Source organism: Carassius auratus, linkage group LG28B (assembly GCF_003368295.1).
Source record: "Carassius auratus strain Wakin linkage group LG28B, ASM336829v1, whole genome shotgun sequence".
NCBI classification, from domain to species: Eukaryota; Metazoa; Chordata; class Actinopteri; order Cypriniformes; family Cyprinidae; genus Carassius; species Carassius auratus.
Genome location: NC_039293.1, coordinates 3716789 through 3738291, shown reverse-complemented (window position 1 = coordinate 3738291; position 21503 = coordinate 3716789). Strand labels below are relative to the sequence as shown.

At 40.0% G+C, this 21503-nt stretch overlaps 2 protein-coding genes across 2 annotated transcripts; both read left to right on the top strand.

Moving 5' to 3' along the window:
- Nucleotides 1-3669: 3669 nt before the first annotated feature.
- Nucleotides 3670-15659, top strand: LOC113067776 (nuclear factor 7, ovary-like). The gene is made up of 6 exons (XM_026240238.1): nucleotides 3670-4065; nucleotides 12234-12329; nucleotides 12536-12766; nucleotides 12850-12872; nucleotides 12950-13068; nucleotides 15172-15659. Exons 1-6 carry the CDS (start codon nucleotides 3670-3672, stop codon nucleotides 15657-15659), a joined length of 1353 nt encoding a protein of 450 aa, XP_026096023.1.
- A 1437-nt stretch (nucleotides 15660-17096) lies between these two features.
- LOC113067814 (thioredoxin, mitochondrial-like) lies at nucleotides 17097-21063 on the top strand. The gene is made up of 4 exons (XM_026240290.1): nucleotides 17097-17184; nucleotides 19497-19735; nucleotides 19904-20027; nucleotides 20431-21063. Exons 1-4 carry the CDS (start codon nucleotides 17182-17184, stop codon nucleotides 20542-20544), a joined length of 480 nt encoding a protein of 159 aa, XP_026096075.1. The 5' UTR covers nucleotides 17097-17181; the 3' UTR covers nucleotides 20545-21063.
- Nucleotides 21064-21503: the final 440 nt, after the last annotated feature.

Here is a 21503-nt window from a genome sequence, read left to right as displayed (position 1 = left end):
AGAACAGGAAGTGCTGTGTTGACTCCCCAAACACACACCTGACACCGCCGGAAACAGTTTCTGCAGAGACAGTCACGTGACCTGTGAGGGTGTGATGATAATTATCACGACTCCATTCAGGGGTCATTGACAAATAAGAAGGTCCGAGATTAAGCAAAATAAAATAATAATAATCTCCAATGTTATTAGAGGTGCAATCTTTGTGTTCCTGGTGATTTTATAATAAAGAAAAAAAACAGACAATTATTTTCTGTACTGTACATTTGTTTGTAGGCGAGTTGCAAAAAAAAATTAAAAAAATGAAAAAAAAAAAAAATATATATATATATATATATATATATATATATTTTTTTTTTAATTTTGCAACTCGCCTACAAACAAATGTACAGTTTTAAATTATATTCTTTATACTCTTGTAATAATTGAACAGAACAAAACTAGTTTAAGGACGTTTTATTATACTTTTTATATTTTAGTGCACGTGAACACTTCTGAATCGTTAGTAGTGTGTGTGTGTGTGTGTGTGTGTGTGCGTGTGTGCGTGTTGTCATGATAATGGAATGCCACTGGTCAAAAGTCATAGTGACCAGAATCACCGCTGTTTTGAACTTTCTTTCTTTATCTGTCACACCTGCAGTAGTGACCGACCGCACACTCCCTCGTTGCATAGATTTACTGCGTCACACACACACACACACACACACACTTCAGCTGATGGTGTCACAGAGAGCCGTCTTGTTCTGCCTCTTTCCACCGGTAGCCCGCAAAAATCCCAGTTATTTCCGCCCCTGTGTTTGTTTGGCAGGCGTAAACACCTGAGACGCTCAGAACTGAAGCCGTGTGTTCTGCACACACCTCGCCTCTGTCTGTTCACTCTCTCACCGCGACACAGCGCCATCTAGAGAAGAACAATTACGACACATGGATTTAAAAAACTGTATGTTGAAGCGCACTAATTGGGGTGAAAGTGCATTGCATTAACTGTGCTTGCATTTCAATGCATTTTATTATCAGGGCTTGCATATTTAGGAGCTAAAATGTAACATGGTTGTATATTTAAATACACATTTTCATTAATTAACTAATAATAAATGTGCCTTATAAAAACACTACTGATGTGCATCTTGAGACAAGACAACGGAACTGGCATATTTTAAGATCATCAGTGCAAGTTTCTTTCAGTTAAAACATCCCTGACATTCATTTTAGTCTGGGACTAGGTCTAAGCCTTGTCTGGGAAACAGGGGGTATATCTATTCAATTATTTGTAACTTATTGTTTGCATATTCGTATATTCCTTATTTATTCTGTATATAGGCTAGTGCTGCTGGACCTGCGTACATATTTATTTATTTTTTACGTGCCAACATGTAGACTACAGATTGACTATAAAATACATAGAACCTATTTAATAATAGATGTTGTGTATAATATTGTTTGTTGTCTAAAAACTTTTTTTTTTCCTTTTTTGTTTTTCCAGTTTTACCTGACTTGAATAATGCCATGCTATGTCAATAACACAGTTAAATGAATAAAGGAAAAAAAAAACTTTTTTGTTCCAGTTTCTATTAGCGTCTTCTCATAAAATGCGCAATGCGCTCTGATTGGTCGGCTAAATCACGTGTTGTGATTGGTCAACTGCTTAAATGTCAGATCGTCAGGCATGCTGTTGTTTTCTTGCTCAATGATGCCATCATTTTGCAGCTTATTTTAATTTATTTTTATATATCAGCCATTCATAGGGAACTCGTTTTTTCCACTCCACTGCACTTCTTTTCCATTGTTTTTCTTCCTAAACACGCAGTAGACATGTTTGATGTTTGCACTCCTTTTCATTGTCACGCTCAGCACACAGTGTTCTGAAATGATGGACTCCAGCAACATAAAAAGGTGTTTTTTTTCAATCCGAGGTTGTGCGCATGTATTTTGCTCTATGGCTTGAGCGTAAGCTTGTCTTTGCATTGCCGTTCAAAGCATTGATGAGCAATGGTGACATTTTGTGGTGTGAATATGTCACCAGTTTACATCTTGATATTTCATGTCATTTCTGTCAGGCTTCAAAGCGTCCAGATCTTTTAGTGAAATGACATTACAATCTGCACCTGTTTCTAGGTTTAAATTTAGCGTCTGGTTAACCTTGAGGACTTCAGTCCTGAAAACTAGCCTACATAGTTTGTAAACAGGAGGGTGCTGTCCTCCAGGAACTCAGTTTGACACCCCTGGTCTACACGCTTCCCTTGAGGCTTAAACTGGACACATGTGAGAGTCTTTAACTCAAGAGAAATATCTGAGTATAGTATGTGATGCTAAGATCTCTTCTAAAGTTTTAAAAGAGACAAATTTGAGAGATTTGCTTTCCTTTGTGGATGTGGCATTATCCTAACAACCTAACAGAGAGAAAGATACTTTTTGCTGCACGGCAGTGATATCGATATCTACTAACAGGGGCAAAATGAACCGCTAAACTTTGTTAAGACTGTTCATTTCATGACTGTATGAACACTTCTTAGGTACCATTAGGGCATCCAGGTCATGACATTGGCCTACTGTATGCCTTTTAATAATATAATATTTAATAAACTGTCTTTTTGTTGTTGTTTGATATTTTACATAAATGCCAAAACAAAAAACAACATTTAAACCAGTATCATGAGAGATCAAATCCAAAGATCGCTATGTTCACGTTTGTGTATGTGGTCAAATTATTTGTAATTTAGCTCAGTTTGTGTATATTAATTTAAATGGTAAATATGAATGTAACATACATCAATGCTGCTCTATTCTAATAGATATTTTTGAGTTAGTTTTGATCAGTGGTTAGCAACTGGTGGCCCACAGTGTCTTTAAGTATGGCCTGCTGGACGATACTATACTCGGTGATCAGTTTTAAAGCTTTTTTCACCTGCTAACAGAGGTGACTTTTCTTTTAGCTCAACTTGGTGTTTCAGGTTTTAAAAGACTGTAATGAATGCGTTTCAATTTATATGATATTTAAAAATGAAAATAAACGGGCCAGTATGTGGGGCCAAGTCAAGTGAATTTGTCAAAGATTCATTCATTCAATTGATTCGTTCAAATAGCTGATTCATTCAGGAACTAAGCAAGTGGCTGTCCTTGTGAATGGGTGATTGAATCATTGACCTAACATTCATATATAACTTATAATCATATTTAAAATTAGTAGTAGTTATTAGGATTGATGTGAATTAGAATTATTAAAATGTGCAAAAAAAATTAACATAATCACCTTGCATAATAAAAATGCACACACACTGTACAAACAAATTGTCTTTGTTCTATTATCACTTTTCTTTTGTGTTTGATTTAAGGTTTTCTCACATTATACTTAAGAAAGTTTCAATGCAAGTTCAATTTGAGTGTATTTGGTTAAAGTTTAACCTAAATATATCTGATGTTGATCTTTGACCAATTTTAACACGCCAAAGGTGATTAAAAACCTGTGGAAGCCGACTCGTTATTTGATAATATCTCAAAAGCGAAAAGGAATCAGCGATCAGTGGAGAAGGAATAAAACACTTTCTAGGATTTATGAGGATTTTGTTTCTAAACAGACAACAGATCTTTGTGATTCTTATGGGGATTTATTTTTAAAACCATATTTCAGAAAGTGAAAGTAAAGTTCAGATCGCCGGAGCTCAAAGAGTGAAAATGGCTTCACAATCTCAAAACGAATATAGTTGTCCCGTGTGCTGTGAAATCTTTAAGAATCCTGTTCTTTTATCATGTAGTCACAGTGTCTGTAAAGAGTGTCTTCAACAGTTTTGGAGAATCAAGAAAACTCAGGAGTGTCCTGTCTGCAGGAGAAGATCCTCAAATCAACATCCTCCTCTTAATCTTGCATTAAAAAACTTGTGCGAGTCATTTCTGAATGAAAGAAAGGAGAGGCGTACATCAGAATCTGAGGAGATCTGTAGTTTACACGGAGAGAAACTCAATCTCTTCTGTCTGGAGGACAAACATCCAGGGTGTTTACTGTGTAGAGATTCACAACAACATGACAATCACAAATTCAGACCCATCAGTGAAGTTGTTCCATCATATAAGGTAAGACCAGTGCCTCTTTTTTATCATTTGGAAAGAACAATAAGTCATTAAACACAGATATCATCTAATTAATTCACTCAGTATTTCTCTCTGCATTTTAACTTACCTTCATATAATGCATAATGTACTGTAGAAAAAGTATTTGCCGTTCCTTCTCATGCGGGCCGGCCATTTGTTTCAGTGCTCCTCCAGATGACCATATGGATATTTCTTGTTTTTGTGTACATCTTTGTTTATATAGCGCTTTAACAATACAGCAAAAAATAGGAAAATAGTGTGTCAATAAAGCAAAAAGGCAGTACATCATTGAATTCAGTAATGTCATCATCCAGCTCAGTTCAGTTTAAATAATATCTGTGCAATCAAGTCAAAGAAATCACTGGAAATGAAGGGTCTCCAACTAATCAAGCCAGAGGCGACAGCGGCAAGGAACCAAAACCCCATCGGTGACAGAATGGAGAAAAAAACCTTGGAGAAACCAGGCTCAGTTGGGGTCCTCAGATTCAGATTGTGCAGATGAATCATCAGTTTCTTGTGGTCTTGTTCTGGTGGTCGTCTGAGACAAGGTCTTGACTGTGGATCTGTCTCTGGGGCTCTAGTTGTCCTGGTCTCCGCTGTCTTTCAGGGATGTAGAGGTCCTCTCTAGGTGCTGATCCACCATCTGGGCTGGATAAGTACTGGATCCGGGTGACTGCAGTGACCATCTGATCTGGATGCATGAATTAATATTTCTGCATTTGACATTGAGAGCATAGGTCGTAATTTAGAAATATTTTTGAGATGGAAAAATGCAGTTTTACAAATGCTAGAAACGTGGCTTTCAATGGAAAGATTGCCATCAAATACTTCCCAAGGGTAACATGTATAGCGTGAAAAGTAACCGCCCTAGTACTGAGCCTTGAGGTACTCCATACTGCACTTGTGATCGATATCTAAGGAGAGCGGTTTCAGTACTATGATACGGTCTAAATTATGACTGGAAATCCTCACAGATAACACTTTTCTCTAAGAAGGAATATAATTGTGTGGATACTACCAAGGGACAATGTAACAAGGGACATTGTTATTGGGAAATGTCCCCGATTCCAGATGCTCTAATCAATGCAGCCTAATGCCCTTTTAAGGGAGTTTTGTTGTATACTTAATTTCTCAAGATTTAGTTTAAATTTAAGTCTAGCTCCATTTGTAATCTGACTCCAGTTATAAATTATTTTAAAATTTAGGCTGTATTTCTAGTGAAAAACCGATCACAAATTTGATTTAGGTTTTAATTTAGACATTTAACTATTCTGAATAGCTCATACTTTCAATTATTTGTTTATTAGGGACCTGGAGTTGCACAGAAACTAACTTGCCCAGGATGATCGATCCTGGATGCAGATTTGCAGAAACACCAGACTGCACTTAAATCTAGTAGAAATAATGTTCAGAATAAATCAAATATAACATTTTATTTGTCAGGTAAAGATGTATCATGTCAATTACATAAAGAATGAGAATCCAATTCAGAATAAGGTTCAATTACAAGTGTTGCAAGGGGTGGTCCTGCGGAGGGGGTGGGTGCTATTTGGGACACACACAATTGTGAAAGCAATACAATTGGCCAAACTCCACACTACTCCAAGTGGACACTAAAAGTATAAAACCCCTGCTTTAAGAGTTCCTACTCAAAAATCACATGGTTAACTAGTATAAACTTGAAACGTTCATATCACAATAAAAGTTAAAATGTTACCCAACAAACACAAAGAACAAACCAGCAGTGCAGTCATGCTGATGTACATTCGTCTTCAACCAAGGAAATGGAAACCCCTGGATGTGTAGTAACACCTACTGAACATAACACAAAGATGATCTACATTACACTCATAAAAACACATAACCTCCCATCATACATACAGAGAGAGATTTCCAATGTAGCAAAACACATGGTCGCTTACCACACAAGACCACGGCTGCTAGCATGCTAATGGCCAAAAGACAACAAATAAAGCCTCTTTATAAGAAAAAAGGAAAGTATTTTTCAGAATTGGGAAACTAACCTGAAAAAGGCCTCTAAAACACAACATGATTTAAACCATTTTAACCAATGACAAAGGAGTAGGTTCACAGGCTGGCATGACATCAACCAATCCTACCTGGGCTGTACCTTACCCTGCTATACAAGGTTAAGCACATGTTTTATTTTTTTTAAAGAAATGAATAATTTTATTCAGCAAGTATGCTTTCAATGGATAAAAAGTGATAGTAAAAAATTGTATTGTTAGAAAATATTTCTATTTTGAATACATTTTGTTTTTATGTTTTATTAATCAAAGAAAAAAGTATCACACATTTCAAAAAAATATTAAGCAGCAAAACAGTTTCAACACTGATAATAAATCAGAACATTTGAATGATTTCTGGAATGGTCACTCCAAGTCACTTCGGAGACCGAAAAATTGGGATCTCACTTTGAGAGACCAGTCTACCTTGAGTATAAACTAAACAAGCCAATACACATTGGCATGGGATAATTTAATCCAGTTGCTACTGATCACGGCATGAGTATAAGCAGGCAGTAGGTGCAATATTCAGAGTCGAGTGGTTCTTTTGTTCTGTATAATGTGTCAATGAGTTTTCTGGGGAAGAGGCTTCTTCAACACTGGTGGTGGTGTCAGTGTTGTTTTTGGCAGCCCTTTTAGTTTTAGTCTTAGTCTTAATAAAAATTTGGATATGAATTGGGATCCCCTGTCAGAAACCACGTCTACCGGGAGGCCATGTAACCGAAAGACGTGATCAAGGACAGTGACCGCTATCTCCTTGGCTGTAGGTCATTTGGCCAAGGGAATGAAATGAGCCGCCTTCGGGAACCGGTCCACTATGGTCAAAACGACCATCATGCCATTAGAGGGCGGGAGGAACCCATCTGGAGGCCGGTTTTTAAAAAAAAGTGCCCACCGAGCCTGCCTGGAATTGAGTCTTTTGTCAGTTCTAATGTACTGTAAATTCTTGTGATCGGTCCTAAAAGAACTGCTCCTACCCCCACCTCTGATGCGTTGACCTCCACCACAAACTGTCGTGTGGGATCAGGGGCTACAAGGATGGAGGCCGAAACGAAGTGGATCTTGAGGTTGGTAAATGCAGTCTCGCTGCATCCGACCACCTGAACGGAGTACGGGGGGAGGTCAAGGCGGTCAGAGGTGAGACTAGTTGGCTGAAATTACGAATAAAACGTTGATAAAAATTGGCGAACCCCAGAAACCACTGTAGTGCCTTACGGGAATCTGGAGATGGCCAATCTATCACAGCTTTAACCTGAGGATCCATACGTATTCCCTCAGACGAGACGATATACCCTAGGAAAGGGACAGACTGTGCATGGAATACTCATTTCTCTGCCTTGACAAAAAGCCCATTCTCGAGTAATCTCTGGAGCACTCTTCTGATGTGTTGCACATGTTCCTGGAGAGATGAAGAAAAAATCAGTATGTCATCCAGGTAAACATATATAAACTGATCTACCATGTCTATCAACACATCATTAACGAGTGCTTGGAAAACCCCTGGCGAGTTGGAGAGCCCAAACGGCATCACCAAATATTTAAAGTGCCCTCTAGGGGTGTTAAAAGTGGTTTTCCATTCATCCTCCTTCCTGATGCAGACCAAATGATAAGCCTTTTGTAAATCCAATTTTGTGAATACGGATGCTCCCTGTATCCTCTCGAAAGCTGAAGACCTCAATGGAAACGCATAGGTGTTCTATATCGTGATGTTGTTCAGCTCTCGGTAGTCAATACAAGGTCGCAGAGAACCATCCTTCTTACCCACAAAAAAAGAATCCCGCCCCCGCTGTAGAAGAGGAAGGGCGGATGAAACTCGATGCCAAGGAATCAGAAATGTATTTCTCCATGGCCTCCCTCTCCGGAATAGAAAGAGAGTAAAGCTTGCCCTTAGGCGGAGATTTACCTGGACCTAAGTCTATAGCACAGTCATAGGGACGATGCAGAGGAAGAGAAGCAGCACGGGAAATTACCTTCGGCCCCAGAGTTCAGAAGGGCGTGACAGTCGTGAATGTGGTTCTCCCACCGCAGTTTTACCGGAAGGAGAGTTGAAGATATGGTTGAGGACTTCCCAGGGGAGATCCCACCCGATAGTAGCCTCAAACTTACTACCGCACTGGCTCTTTTAATGGGCATGAATGGATGGAGTGCTCCGAGCCACCGCAATACAAGCATAGTCCTTGGGACCTCCGCATCTCTCTCTCCCTCCGAGAAAGCCGAGCTCTACCCACCTGCATGGGTTCGTGATTGTAGATGGGACCGACCATGTTCTCTCGACTCAAGCGGCCCCGTTCCGGAGAGACGTAATGGCGTGATGGACTGGCTTGTTTACCCAGGCGATTAATCCGAGTGTCTACCCGGAGTGCCAGGTCGATGAGACCGTTGAGCAATGGGGGCAGCTCGAGGAGGTAGACCTCCTTCTGAACACGGTCGGCCAGCCCATGTAGGAATCAATCCCACTGCTCCGCCTCGTTCCACTGGCACGCGGCCGCCAGGGTGCGGAACTGGATGGAATAATCCGCCACCGACGATTTCCCTTGTCGGAGGTCCGAGAGCTGGTGAGCGGCCTCCCCGCTGGCCGCGGCTCGATCGAACACTCGTCTCATCTCTTCGGAGGTGCAACATGGATGTCGATTCTCCCACACCGGCGTCCCCCATAAGGCGGCCCTGCCAGAGAGTAGGGTAAGAGCAAACTCAACCTTGGACTGTTCTGTCGCGAATGTGCGGAGCTGCAAGGCAAAATGCATGTAACATTTGTTAAGGAAAGTCTTGCAAAAGTTAGGCTCACCGGAGTAGCTCTCTGGCACCGGAAGTCGTCCTGGGAGGTCTTCTGGGGGACGGGCGGCGCAGGTGGTGCGGTGGGCGCAGTGGGAGAGGTGAGTTGATGGACCTGCTGGGTGAGCTCGGACACCTGTGTCACCAGCGCTTGGAAAGCGCGTCCAGTGTTCACGATGCTCTCCTGCTGCTGATCCATACGGTTGACGCTGTGATGAATTAATTCCGAAAGTGAAGTAGAGCACGCTGCTTCCATGTTTGGTGAGAGCGCTCTGTAACGACTGGGTGAAGGAGTGGCAGGATGGTGCAGGTGGGTGAAGTATCCGGATGGCGGAGATGAGTTGACAGCAGGAGAGGGTGACACAGGAACTGTGGGGAAGCGAGCCGAAGGTAAGTTATGTTGCTTGTGGTGATATGTGTAGAGTGGACGGGGTTCAGAGGAGACACGGACATCCAACGCAGAAACACACAAGAAAGCAAACATAGGTTACAAACATGAAACAACGCTCTCACGAACACAAGACGCTAGACAAGCCAATATATAGGGATGAGTAATGAGTGACAGTGACACTGTTGCAGATGACAATTAACGGAGATGCCCACAAACGAATCAGTGTTGACGTGTAACACATAGACTTCACCCACAAAGTGCAAAACCCTGAGATCACGGTTTACCACCCGTGACAAAATATTGTTCTTGGTTGTTGCTCATTGTGCAGCATGTCCAGTGAGTTCTTTGCTCAGGAGCTTTAATTTCTGCACCTGTAAAGAACACATTATGCAGAAGAATCTATTACTAAAGGCATAACTGAATGAAATGATATTGTGTTAAACTAAAACTACAAAAGTTTCTATTTGTAATGTTATGTGCTGGACTGTCATCCTCCTCCTCTTCCTCATTTATTAGTGTTGCTGTTCATCAAAGTTACATGTAGTTCATTTAGTACAGCGTAAATATTCTATACTCACATAACTGTACTTACATCAAATCTGACCCAGAGTTGATGCAGGAGCTGTGCACCATGCCAGACCTTGGCCTGAGAGTGACGCAAGTCACTGTGCGCTCCCTGGGTCAGACGATGGCCCTGTTGTTGATCCAGGAACCTGGTGGATATGTGGGAGACTGACAAATATCGTTTTCTCTACACTTTATCTCCCAGGCCAGCATGTTCAGCAATGCAGTCAAGAGCTTTGCCCAGCAGTTCTCAGCTGCCTAGAAGCAGATGGAGGTAATCAAGCATATCCTGCCTTGGTGGACTGGTGCTCCTTGCAACATGCTGCCAACTGCAGCTACTCCGCCTGCTTGTTGCTGAGGGCACTTTTGTTTCCTTTTCTTTTTGTTCCCCAAACCATCAAAAAAGAGCAGTTTCTACTATATCTGGGTTCCAGGAGTGTGCAGATGACGTGTCACTATGCCTGGCCAGCCTCATTCCCCTCTTCTATAGCCAGTGGGCATCAGGGGCCGGTTTGAGGATGCCATGCCTTCTCCCGTGCCCCCTGCCCAACCCTGGAGACAGGAAGGTGTTGCACACCCAGACCAAACTTCAGCATGCTATGCTTTCCGAGTCTGGTCCCTGTCCTCCACCGAGCTGCCTCATGTATATCTGTAGTTCCTCTGGTCCCTCTTTTATGGTCTCTGGGAGCCTGGATTGAACTCCCCAGTCCGTCTTGCTGGCTCATTTGGACTGTCAGACTCAGCTATGCGATTAAATTTGCCTGGCATCCCCCCAAATTCAAGGGGCATCCAGTTCACCTCTGTGCTGACCAGCGGTGATTCTGTCTCACGGCCAGAAATCGCAGTCCTGCTAGCGAAGGATGCAATAGAGCTGGTTCCTCCATGAGGTCAGGGTTCTACATCACTTTTTTCATTATACCCAAAAAAGGTAGTGGGTTACGCCCAATCTTGGACCTGCGAGTTTTGAACCAAGCTCTTCACAAGCTACTGTTCAAAAGGTTGTTGCAGGAACACATTTTCAAATGCATCTGTCCCCGAGATTGGTTTGCAGCAATCAACATGAAGGATGCATATTTTCATGTCTTCATTCTCCCTCGGCACAGGCCATTTCTCCACTTTGCATTTGACGGATGGGCAAATAAGTACAAGGTCCTCCTCTTCGGGCTGTCCTTGTTGCCCTATGTCTACATGAAGGTTGCAGAGACTACCCTTATTCCCATGAGAGAAAATGGCATTCGCATTCTCAATCTCAACCAAGGGCTCATTCAAAAAGAGCAAACTATCACAGCAGCCCCACTGAAATTATTTCAGAGGATTCTGTGAAATATGGCATCTGCAGCCACAGTGAAGCTGCTCGGACTGCTTCATATGAGGGTGCTTCAGCACTGGCTTCATGGACGAGTCCCAAGATGGGCGTAGTAATGTGGCAAGCATCAAGTGAAAATCCCTCCGGCCTGTCGCCAAGCTTTCAGCCTGTAGTCTGACCCTGCATTTCTAAGGGCAGGAGTTCCCCTAGTACAGGTGTCCAGGCATGCTGTTGTGTTCACGGATGCCTCCACCACATCCTGGGGTGCCACGTATAATGGGCATGCAGCTTTGGGTATAATGATGGGTCCCCATCTGCACTGGCATATCACTTGCATTGGTTTCTTGCAGTACGTCTTGCGCTGGGCCTCTACGAGGCAAGCACGTATTGGTTGGTATGGACAACTCTACAACCATTGTGTACATCAACCATCAAGGAGGTCTAGGAGGAGCAGGTCCTGGTATTGCGCATTACTGGCCCAACCAGACCTGGTTCCCAGAACTAATGCTCCTCATGACAGCCCCTCCATGGTGTATTCCTCTAGGGAAGGGCCTGCTTCTCTCTGATACAGAGAAACAATCAAGATCAGATGATAAGAGGCTAGCCTCAAGGTTTTTGGTACATGTCGTAATAACAATGAAGAGTTTATAAAGTTATAAAAAAGGTTCTATGAATATGGAAACATCTATTTTTATAGTTTGGTAGGTATAGGGTCTAACATAAATGTTGTTGATTTAAATGACTTTACAAGTTCAGAAAGTTCTTCCTCTCCTAAAGTAAGGGAGGAATTAAATTGTTCCATCAGAGATACAGTACTCACAGTATCTGGCATGGTACACTATTATGATAGCAGGCGGTTGCATGGTTACTATTTTGTCTCTGATATTATCAACCTTGCAAGTAAAGAAATTCATGAAGTCATTACTGATTTGTCATTAATAATTTTTTTTATTTAATAGTAACTTTTGGTTGCCTTTGTTTTATGCTAGATTTCAATTTATGACTAAACTTAGTTTGTGGAATAAAATACTTTTCCATGTCACTGTATCCTCCAAGCAGCTGGTGTTTTGTGTGTTGTGTTCAATTCTAGGAGGAACTCAGTAAAGCACTGAAGCCTTTACAAGATAAACTTAAAGACAATGAAAAAATGAAAGGAGAGTTTGAAAAAACATTTCAACACATTAAGGTGAGGTAACAGTCAGGAGTCATTTTCAATTACAGAAGTTGGATCACTATATGCAATTGTGACTGATATTTTGTATATAGTAATTTATTGTCAATGATGTTGTAAATAAGTAGCTATTTGTTTATAGTTCTGTTCTATGTCATTATCTGAGTGTATCACATATATTAATGATTAAGATGTTTGAAGTGAATGTGGTTTGATTTCAGTCTCAAGCTGAGCACACAGAGCTTCAGATTAAACTGCAGTTTGAGAAACTTCATCAGTTTCTCAGACATGAAGAATCAGCTACAATCACTGCACTGAGGAAGGAAGAGGAGCAGAAGATGCAGATGATGAAGGAGAAGCTGGAGGAGATCAACAGACACATCTCAGCTCTTTCACAGACAGTCAAAAACACAGAGGAGAGGATGATAGCCAGTGATGTCCGTTTCCTAAAGGTTTGACTTCAGATTATGGATAAATTGACTGATTGATAGATTGATTGATTGATTGATTGATTGATTGAGTTGTTGTTCTGCAGGAGTTTCCAGTCTCAATGGAAAGGTGAGTGATCTGCTGGTGTCTCTGGTCTCTCTGCTTCTGAAGTCAAAGGTCATTTCTAATCCTGAATGTTTTTCCAGAGTCCAGATCTCACAGCCGGATCCACAGACACCTTCTGGAGCCTTGATTAATGTGCCACGATATTTGGGAAACCTGTCCTTCAGAGTCTGGAAGAAGATGCAAAAAATTGTCCAAAACAGTGAGTCTGGAGATGATCTGTGCTCTTACACATACAGTTTTCATGGCACAAAAGTACTAGATTTTTTTTTCAGTTGGTAGTGAGTGAAGATCAAACTTCTTCAAGTATGTAATGAGCTTTTTTTGAGAATGTTTCTCATTTCTTCATCTACTCAAGTCCAGAACTGCCTCAGCAGTGTAGAAGTGAAAAGAAACTGGAGGCTCCATTTGTAATTCTTCTGACTGAAACACTGAACCACAAATATAATATTATGAACTAAATCAAATTGATAAACAGACATGTGACGTGCATTCTTTTTGACTCATTAAAAATGTATCTTGCTGCCGCATTCTGTTTTGATTGTAAAGGTTTGATAGAACTGGTTGGGAGACCAGCAGTGGTATGAAAAGCCATGTTTCTGAATGACAGAACCTAATAATGCTATGTAGACAGAGAAGAGAAGTGGTCCAAGAACTGAGCCTTGAGGCACCCCATTAGTTAGATGTTGTCACTTGGACTCTCCAAGATACTTTGAAGGACCTATCTGATAGGTAAGACTCAAACCATTGAAGTGTGGTTCCTGAGATGCCTTTTGCCAGTAGGGTTGATGGGAGGATCTGGTGGTTAACCGTGTCAAAAGCAGCGGACAGATCAAGCAGGATAAGTACTGAAGATTTGAATTCTGCTCTTTCCAGTCTTAGAGCTTCAACAACTGAGAGCAAGGCAGTCTCAGTTGAATGTCCACTTTGCCAGATTGGTTACTGTCAAGGAGGTTGTTTTGTGTGATAAAGGCAGAGACTTGGTTGAACACAGCTCGTTCAAGTGTTTTTGAAATGAACTGTAGTCCGTAGTTCTCTAAAAGTGATGGGTTAAGTAGTGGGGTTATACGAGCAAGTCTAAATGCCTAGTGTGGGGGTGTGGAGTGTGGAGGGATGTGTTAATGTTGTGAGTGAGTGCAGGTACAACTGCAGGAGAAATGGCTTGAAAAAGATGAGATGGAATAGGATCAAGCAGGCAAGTAATAGGATGATTAGAAAAGATGAGTTTGGAGACTTCTGCCTCAGAGACTGAAGAGAAGGATGTAAACAAGTATATGTTTGCTGGTGAGATGTGCTTGACGTATTGTGGTGTGGAAGATTGTACACTGATATTTTTTATTTTATTAATGAAAAACATGGCAAAGTGGTCATCTATTAGAGATGAAGCAGGAGGGGGAGGAGGAGGACAAAGAAGTGAGGAAAATGTTTTAAAGAGCATGCGAGAGTTAGAGTTATGAAATGTGGAGGGGTAAGTGTTGAGTCAGGAACCATGTTGAGGTCAAGAGTGAGGAGGAAGTGATCCGACATGTGCAGTGGAGTAGTGTTGTTTATAAATAAGGTTCAGTTGGTTGCCTGATTTGTGAGTAGCAGTAGTTGACACTCGGTTGAGATCAAAAGAGGCAAGCAGAGTGTGGAAATCAGCAGACAGAGGTTTAGGTGGAGGTTGAAGTCTCCAAGCATAACTAGGGGAGTACCATCCTCAGGAAAGGTTCAGAGCAGCACACCTAATTCATCCAAAAAGTTACCCAGTGGTCCTGGGGGTCGAAAGACAACTACAAAATGTACTTTAAGAGGGTAGGTAACAGTAACTGAATGAAATTCAAAGGAGCTGTTGATAACCAAAGATGGTAAATGATTACATTTCCAATCATTAGAGATAAGCAGACCAGTACCTCCACCTCTTCCATGCAGTCAAACGGGGGGAGTGGGAAAATAAGAAATTCTAGGAGACTGCTTCAGGTGTAGCAGTGTCCTCTGGTTTGATCCAGGTCTCTATCTGGGCCATGAGACTTATTTTAGATATGATCAATTGATTCACATTTAAATTTATCCAAAATATCAGTTTCTCTTCTCTTTATGGACACAAATGTTTGAATCATACAAATGATGTTTATATCTGATGACATTAAACACTGATAATAAAAATTAGTGTGCAACTGATCACACTGACAGTTATCAGAGGGAAATGTCTGATGTGTTTGATCAATAGGATTTGTGTTATACTTCATAATAATCTGTGTTGGGTTCACTCTTGATCTTTATATGAACATCAGTTTAAAAGCATCTGTTGATTGTGTCTCATCAGCTCCTGTGATTCTGGATCCAAACAGTGCAAATCCATTTCTCGTCCTGTCTGATGATCTGACCAGTGTGAGACGAAGTCAGAGAAAACAACCGCTTCCAGATAATCCAGAGAGATTCGACGAATATTGCTGTGTTTTTGGTTCAGAGGGTTTCAACTCAGGAAAACACCGCTGGGATGTGCAGGTTAAAGAGAGTTCAGACTGGAATCTTGGAGTAACTACAGCATCAAACAAAAGAAAGGGACGTGATTTCTTCAAGACTGATGTCTGGTGTGTGTTCTATGGACTGTTTTTAGGGTCTGGTTTTCATGTTAAACAGAAGCTCGAGCTTGTGAGAGTGGATCTGGACTATGACAAAGGAATTTTGTCTTTCTCTGATCCTGTGACTAAGAGACATCTACACACATTCACAGCCAACTTCACTGACACGGTCTTGCCATTTTTTGAATTTTCTTCCTCTCTTAAGATCTTACCAATCAGTAGTAAGTGAACATTACACCTGTTGTTCTGGATGTGTCTGTTTTTATCATGTTTCAGTATTTATTTGGTAACACTTTACAATAATGGTACATGAATAACCATGTACTAATACCTGATTCAATACTTCAACATCGACTCATGATTAGTGTAGTGTAGTGTGTTTTATCATATTTGGATAATTATTGTATTATTATTTTATTTCATTAGGAAACAGATTTTGATGGGAAATAATATTTTATTTTATTTCCAGCACAAAATTATTTTCTTATTTTATTTGATTGTATTTTAGTTTTGTTTTTTAATGTAATTTTATTTTTTATTTATAATATTTTTTACTTCATATTTTTATTTTATTTCCAACATTACAATCAGAGCACACCATTTTATTCACTTTCATTTTATTTTATTAACCCAAAGGCTGCACTACAGTCAGCTGATGGGTTATGTATCACATCCCGGTGTAATTCAAGGTTCAAGGTTCAAAGTTTTTTCTAAGCCCAGAGAGTAATTTCAAGATTCAAGATTTTTATTTGGCACATACATGGTTATATGGAGAGCATATGACCAGCAGTGAAATGTAAGGTGAAATGTATTTTGTGTGAAGACTGGTGTAATCATGCTGAAAACTCAGTTTTGATAACAGGAATAAATTGCATTTAAAAACAGTTCTTTTAAATTGTAATAATATGTCACAATATAGTGGCAGTTATATGATATTTTACATATTAAAGATATTTCACAGAGTAGTTTCAGTTCATAATCCGTATAGATTTAAGAATATGAATATCATGATGATATGTATGTGAATACCAGCTCATGGGGGATAAAGGGTAATGAAAAGGTAGATGGATTAGCAAAACAGGCATTGGAAAGTGAGGAGATCATGAATATCTCACTTAGTAAATATGAAGCAAAAGCAGTAGTCAAAGCATATACTACTAAGGAGTGGCAACATAAATGGGATACAGGAAGTACAGGACGTCAACTTTATGAAATACAACAAGAAGTACGAGTAGTGAGAATAACTAAATGAAGCACCAAAGAGGAAAATATTTTAACAATATTAAGGGTTGGGCATACTATGCTGAATAAAACCTTAAAAATAATAAATAAACATCCTACAGGATTATGTGAGCACTGTGAAATGGAGGAATCAGTAGAGCATGTTATTTGTGTTTGTCAAAAATATAATAATGAACGTGAAACAATGAAAAATGAATTTCGAAAGATGGGAGGGGATAACCTGAATCTTAAAACGATATATACTTATGGATTAGAGAGTTTAATTTTGTATTTTAAGAGAACTGGGCTGATTAAGAGAATTTAGAAAAATTATAAAAGGGTGAACTCTGGTTCACACTCCAATACAGTAGGTGGCGATAATGCACCTGACTTTGGTGCTACCCGCCATAAAACCAAAGAAGAAGAAGTTTCAGTTCGTCTCCGCGCCGCGCGTGTCGCTGTGACGCATCAGCAAGTCCTCGTGAGGGGAAGTGCGTCAGCGGTCCGTGTGACCAGAGGACTCAGAGCTCATGGTAAGAGAGAGTTTTTTTGTCTCATAACTAGCATAAACCGATATAACAACATCGACGCTGAAATATTCCGGTGTGGCGCGTTACATATGCCTTCAAAATCGCTCTAGATTTGTTGTAAACACACGCGCAACGCGTCATAAAGCTCAAAGTCAAGTGGAGGTTAAAAACCACACAGATTTACACACACCCGCGAATAAAACACGAGAAACCACAGACACACGCGATGCGAGACGACTCTACAGAGACTCAGAGTCTGACAGACTGTCAACAGTCTGTCTCTAACCAGATGCATGCTTTATACACTGAACACCGTGTGAATAATCAATGTTATATTTGTGCAAAACACGCTGAATCCAGATATGTATGAAGCAATCAATAAAATTAGTTGCGCCACAAAATGTGTTGTTTTAAACACCATATAAGATTTTTTAAAAGTAAATGCGTGATAATTATTAAAGAATATGTAGTAAAGTTTTAGAATATGTTTTAAATATTATATATAGAGAGAGTAAATATTTATAAAAGCATGAAAACAAGTATAAATATAAAAAGTAGTAATAATAATACGCATATATACCATAATAATTACAAATAAATTCTAAATATATATATATATATAGAGAGAGAGAGAATATAAATAGTGATAGTTAATCATTCAGTTTTATTTATTATTATTTGTACTTTTACGAATAAATTTGTCATGTCTGTCGTATATATTTTTATCTTTAGGGGTAGTATTTCTTGAATATTATTGAATGTGTAAATATATTTTGATGCAGTCAGTAATATTATGACATGAGAGTAATTGCATGATATTTATGCTCATGCCTATCATAAATATGATTTTTAAAGTAATGTATGCTCATTATAAAAGCATATGCAGAAAATTGTTTTAAATATTATATATAGAGAGAGTAAATGTTTATAAAAAATGGAAATAAGTATAAATATAAAAAGTAGTAATAATAAAATGTATATAACATATAATAATTACAAATAAATTATATATATTAGGGGTGTAACGGTACGTGTATTCGTACCGGACCGTTTCGGTCCAGGACTTTCGGTACGGTGTACCGAATGCAATATTTTGTGTGCGGATAATAGGTACATTTTCTCCGCGTTCGGCGCAAATCCCGCCCTGCAGCTGATTCTAAGGCCGGTGACACACTGGCTGCGTGGCGTGATCGTGGCGTTTCTGCTGCGTGTCAGTTGCTTCGCGTTTTCTGTGTCTTTACACACCAGAATCGTGCCTGACGCGGCGCTGGCACGCTGCTGCTACTGTAGGTGACATAGAGGGAGACCGCCGACAGACCAGGCTCTTGTCTTCACGACAACAATATCTAAACTTCATGTTGAGCATAAATATAAAGCCTTCTGATAAAGGACACCATCAACTGTATTGACGGCCAAATAGACAAAATGTTTGACAGGTGCAATATGCAGTGTGTCACCGGCCTAAGGTTTTCAAAAGGCATCATGCGAGTGTGAACATCACCGTCGGCATTTAATCAGACCTTTGCTCTTAATTCCGATCGGTCCAACGCAATAACGAAATCTGAGCAGGTCTAAAAACTGAAACTGTTGATGCTGCACTTTACACTTTGGAAAAGTTATATATATATTTTACATATGAGCAGGCCTACAAGCTGGGATTGGTAATCAATCATAGTTATTTATTTATATTTTTCATTATATTTTATTATATGATATTGGTTTGAGACTGAGAGTATTTTATTTAGTGGAGAACTTAGCAGCAGTATTTTATTTCTTATTCTTTTTTTATTTCATATATATGTTATTAAGTATTTTAAAAAAAGTGTAAAAAAAAAAAAAAAAAAAGTTTAAAGTAATAAACACCTGCAGTTTAATGTTTGCATTTCTTTCCCTTACTGTACTGAAAACGAACCGAACCGTGACTTTAAAACCAAGGTACATACCGAACCATAATTTTTGCGTACCGTTACACCCCTAATATATATATATATAATAGGAAATATAAATATAAAGTCAATTCAGTTGTATTTATTATTATTATTTGTGCTTTTACAAAAACATTTGTCATATCTCTGTATAAATTTTAATTTTACAGTGTAGTATTCCTTTAATATTATTGAAAGTGTTAATCTATTTTGATGGAGTCAATAATATAATGAAATGAGAGTAATTGCATGATATTTATGCACATGTCAAGCATATATCTGATTTCATATAGATAAGCTGCACAGGAAGAAGGCGAGGGTGTATTAAATGAGCTCCTCCTCTCTGCTGCTGGTGTGTACTGTGTTAACCGTGTCTCTCTGCTGTGTCAGATGGCGTTCAGGCTCCTGGTTCGGAGGGTTTGTGGTGTTTCGGTCAGAGGTTTGCAGCGTGTGCCGGCCGGCGTCTCGTGCTCCTCTGGTCTGAACGCGCCGCAGCCGTTCCTCTCGCTCCCGCGCCTCCTCCCTCTGTCCTCCTCCAGGAGCGTGTCCTTCAACGTGCAGGACCACGACGACTTCACCGAGAGAGTCATCAACAGCCAGCTGCCCGTCCTCATCGACTTCCACGCGCAGTACGTACAGTCAGCCATCAGGAGACAATCACAGATTCATCTCAACATGATCAACACACAGCCCGCTCCAGGCCTTCTGTCGTCTGACTGATAGATTAGGAAGCGTGTGGAGGTGTGTGAAGGTAGATCTGATGTGCTGTTCTCTTCTGCCGTGTGTTTGTGTTGCAGGTGGTGCGGTCCCTGTAAGATCCTCGGCCCGCGGCTGGAGAAGGCCATCGCCAAACAGAAGGGTCGAGTCACTATGGCCAAAGTGGACATCGATGAACACACGGACCTCGCCATCGAGTACGGGGTACGACACAGGGCTCTGTTAAATAAAAAATTAAAATGAAAAATATAGAAAAATACTAATTCTACACATAACACTGTGTCTCAAAGACCAAAGAAATTAATTTATTTCAGGTTTTCATCAAGGCAACGCTTCTCATTTCCATTTAGTTTAACTAGTATTAAAATCACTACAACTAAACATAGATATATGTAGATATAAAAAACTCAATAATGTCTAAAAAAAAAAAAAAAAAAAAAAAACTGAAAATTTACAAATAAACAAAACTCAAGGCTATTAATAAAAATAGCATCTTAATGACCCTAAAGTAACACTTTTCAGCCGTCAGATGTTTCTTATTATTGATCATTCTGGGGGGGACGCAGAATAAACCGATGGGGTGCTGATTGTTCCTGATGTGCTGCAGGTGTCAGCGGTTCCCACGGTGATCGCGATGCGCGGCGGTGATGTCATTGACCAGTTCGTGGGCATCAAAGACGAAGACCAGCTGGATTCTTTTGTGGAGAAGCTGATTGGATAGTGAAGCTGTCAGTCACTGCCCCCTTTAGCCCCGCCCACCTCCCGCTGGAAATTCCACCACATTTAATTACAGACTCAGACAACTGCTTCCTGGAACGTCTCTGCTTCTCCATCTCTCCCGCTTTCCTGAACTGTGTGTGTGTGTCGCTATGTGTTTTTAGAGGGTTTGTGGCAGTGCATCGTGTTTTCACAGTGGTAAAAATGTAGTAAAGTGTTCTGGGACGACCTCTAGCTGCTGTACTTTGCTTTGGATGATAACTGAAGGACGCAGATCCTCGTCCGCTCCCTCTCTCGCTCCGCTGTTTTACACCTGAATGCCTACTAATGTGAGAGTATGTGATGATCACCGTGTGTTCGTTTCCGTTCGGTTTTCTTTTTCTTTTTTTTTGGATCTGACTGTGAATTTTGTGCAGGATGCGTGGGTTTGATGATGGTTTTGTTTAGACTTTAACTCATATAAACTGTAATATAATGGACTAGTCAGATGAAATTATGAATAAAGCAACTGTACTATATTTAACTCGCAGCTGCTGACTGGTGTTTCATATTCTGGTGTTGTACTCTTGTTTTAAATGCATGTTTCAGGGCAGTAAAAACTACTTTTATTTAGTAAGGATGCATTCAAGGGATCAAAAGCAACAGTAAAGACATTTATAATGCTACAATCGATTTCTATTTCTTTTGAGCTTTGCTCATCAAACAACAACAAATTTTAACCACTGAACAAATTACATGAAATACATTTTTTAACTTATTTAATGCAACCAGTTGCTGGGGAAATCTATTTAGCTGAACTAAAACAAATAAACATTTAAAATCATTTAAAGTCCCTGTAAGTTCCCTCAGGAAACAGCGCGTGGCGCTCTTGAGTTTGTTTAGTGTTTCGGACAAATTATTAATGCTGTGTTGTGTCTGCGCAATACAACAAAAAAATATTTAAGGTTTGTGTTTTTAGTGATG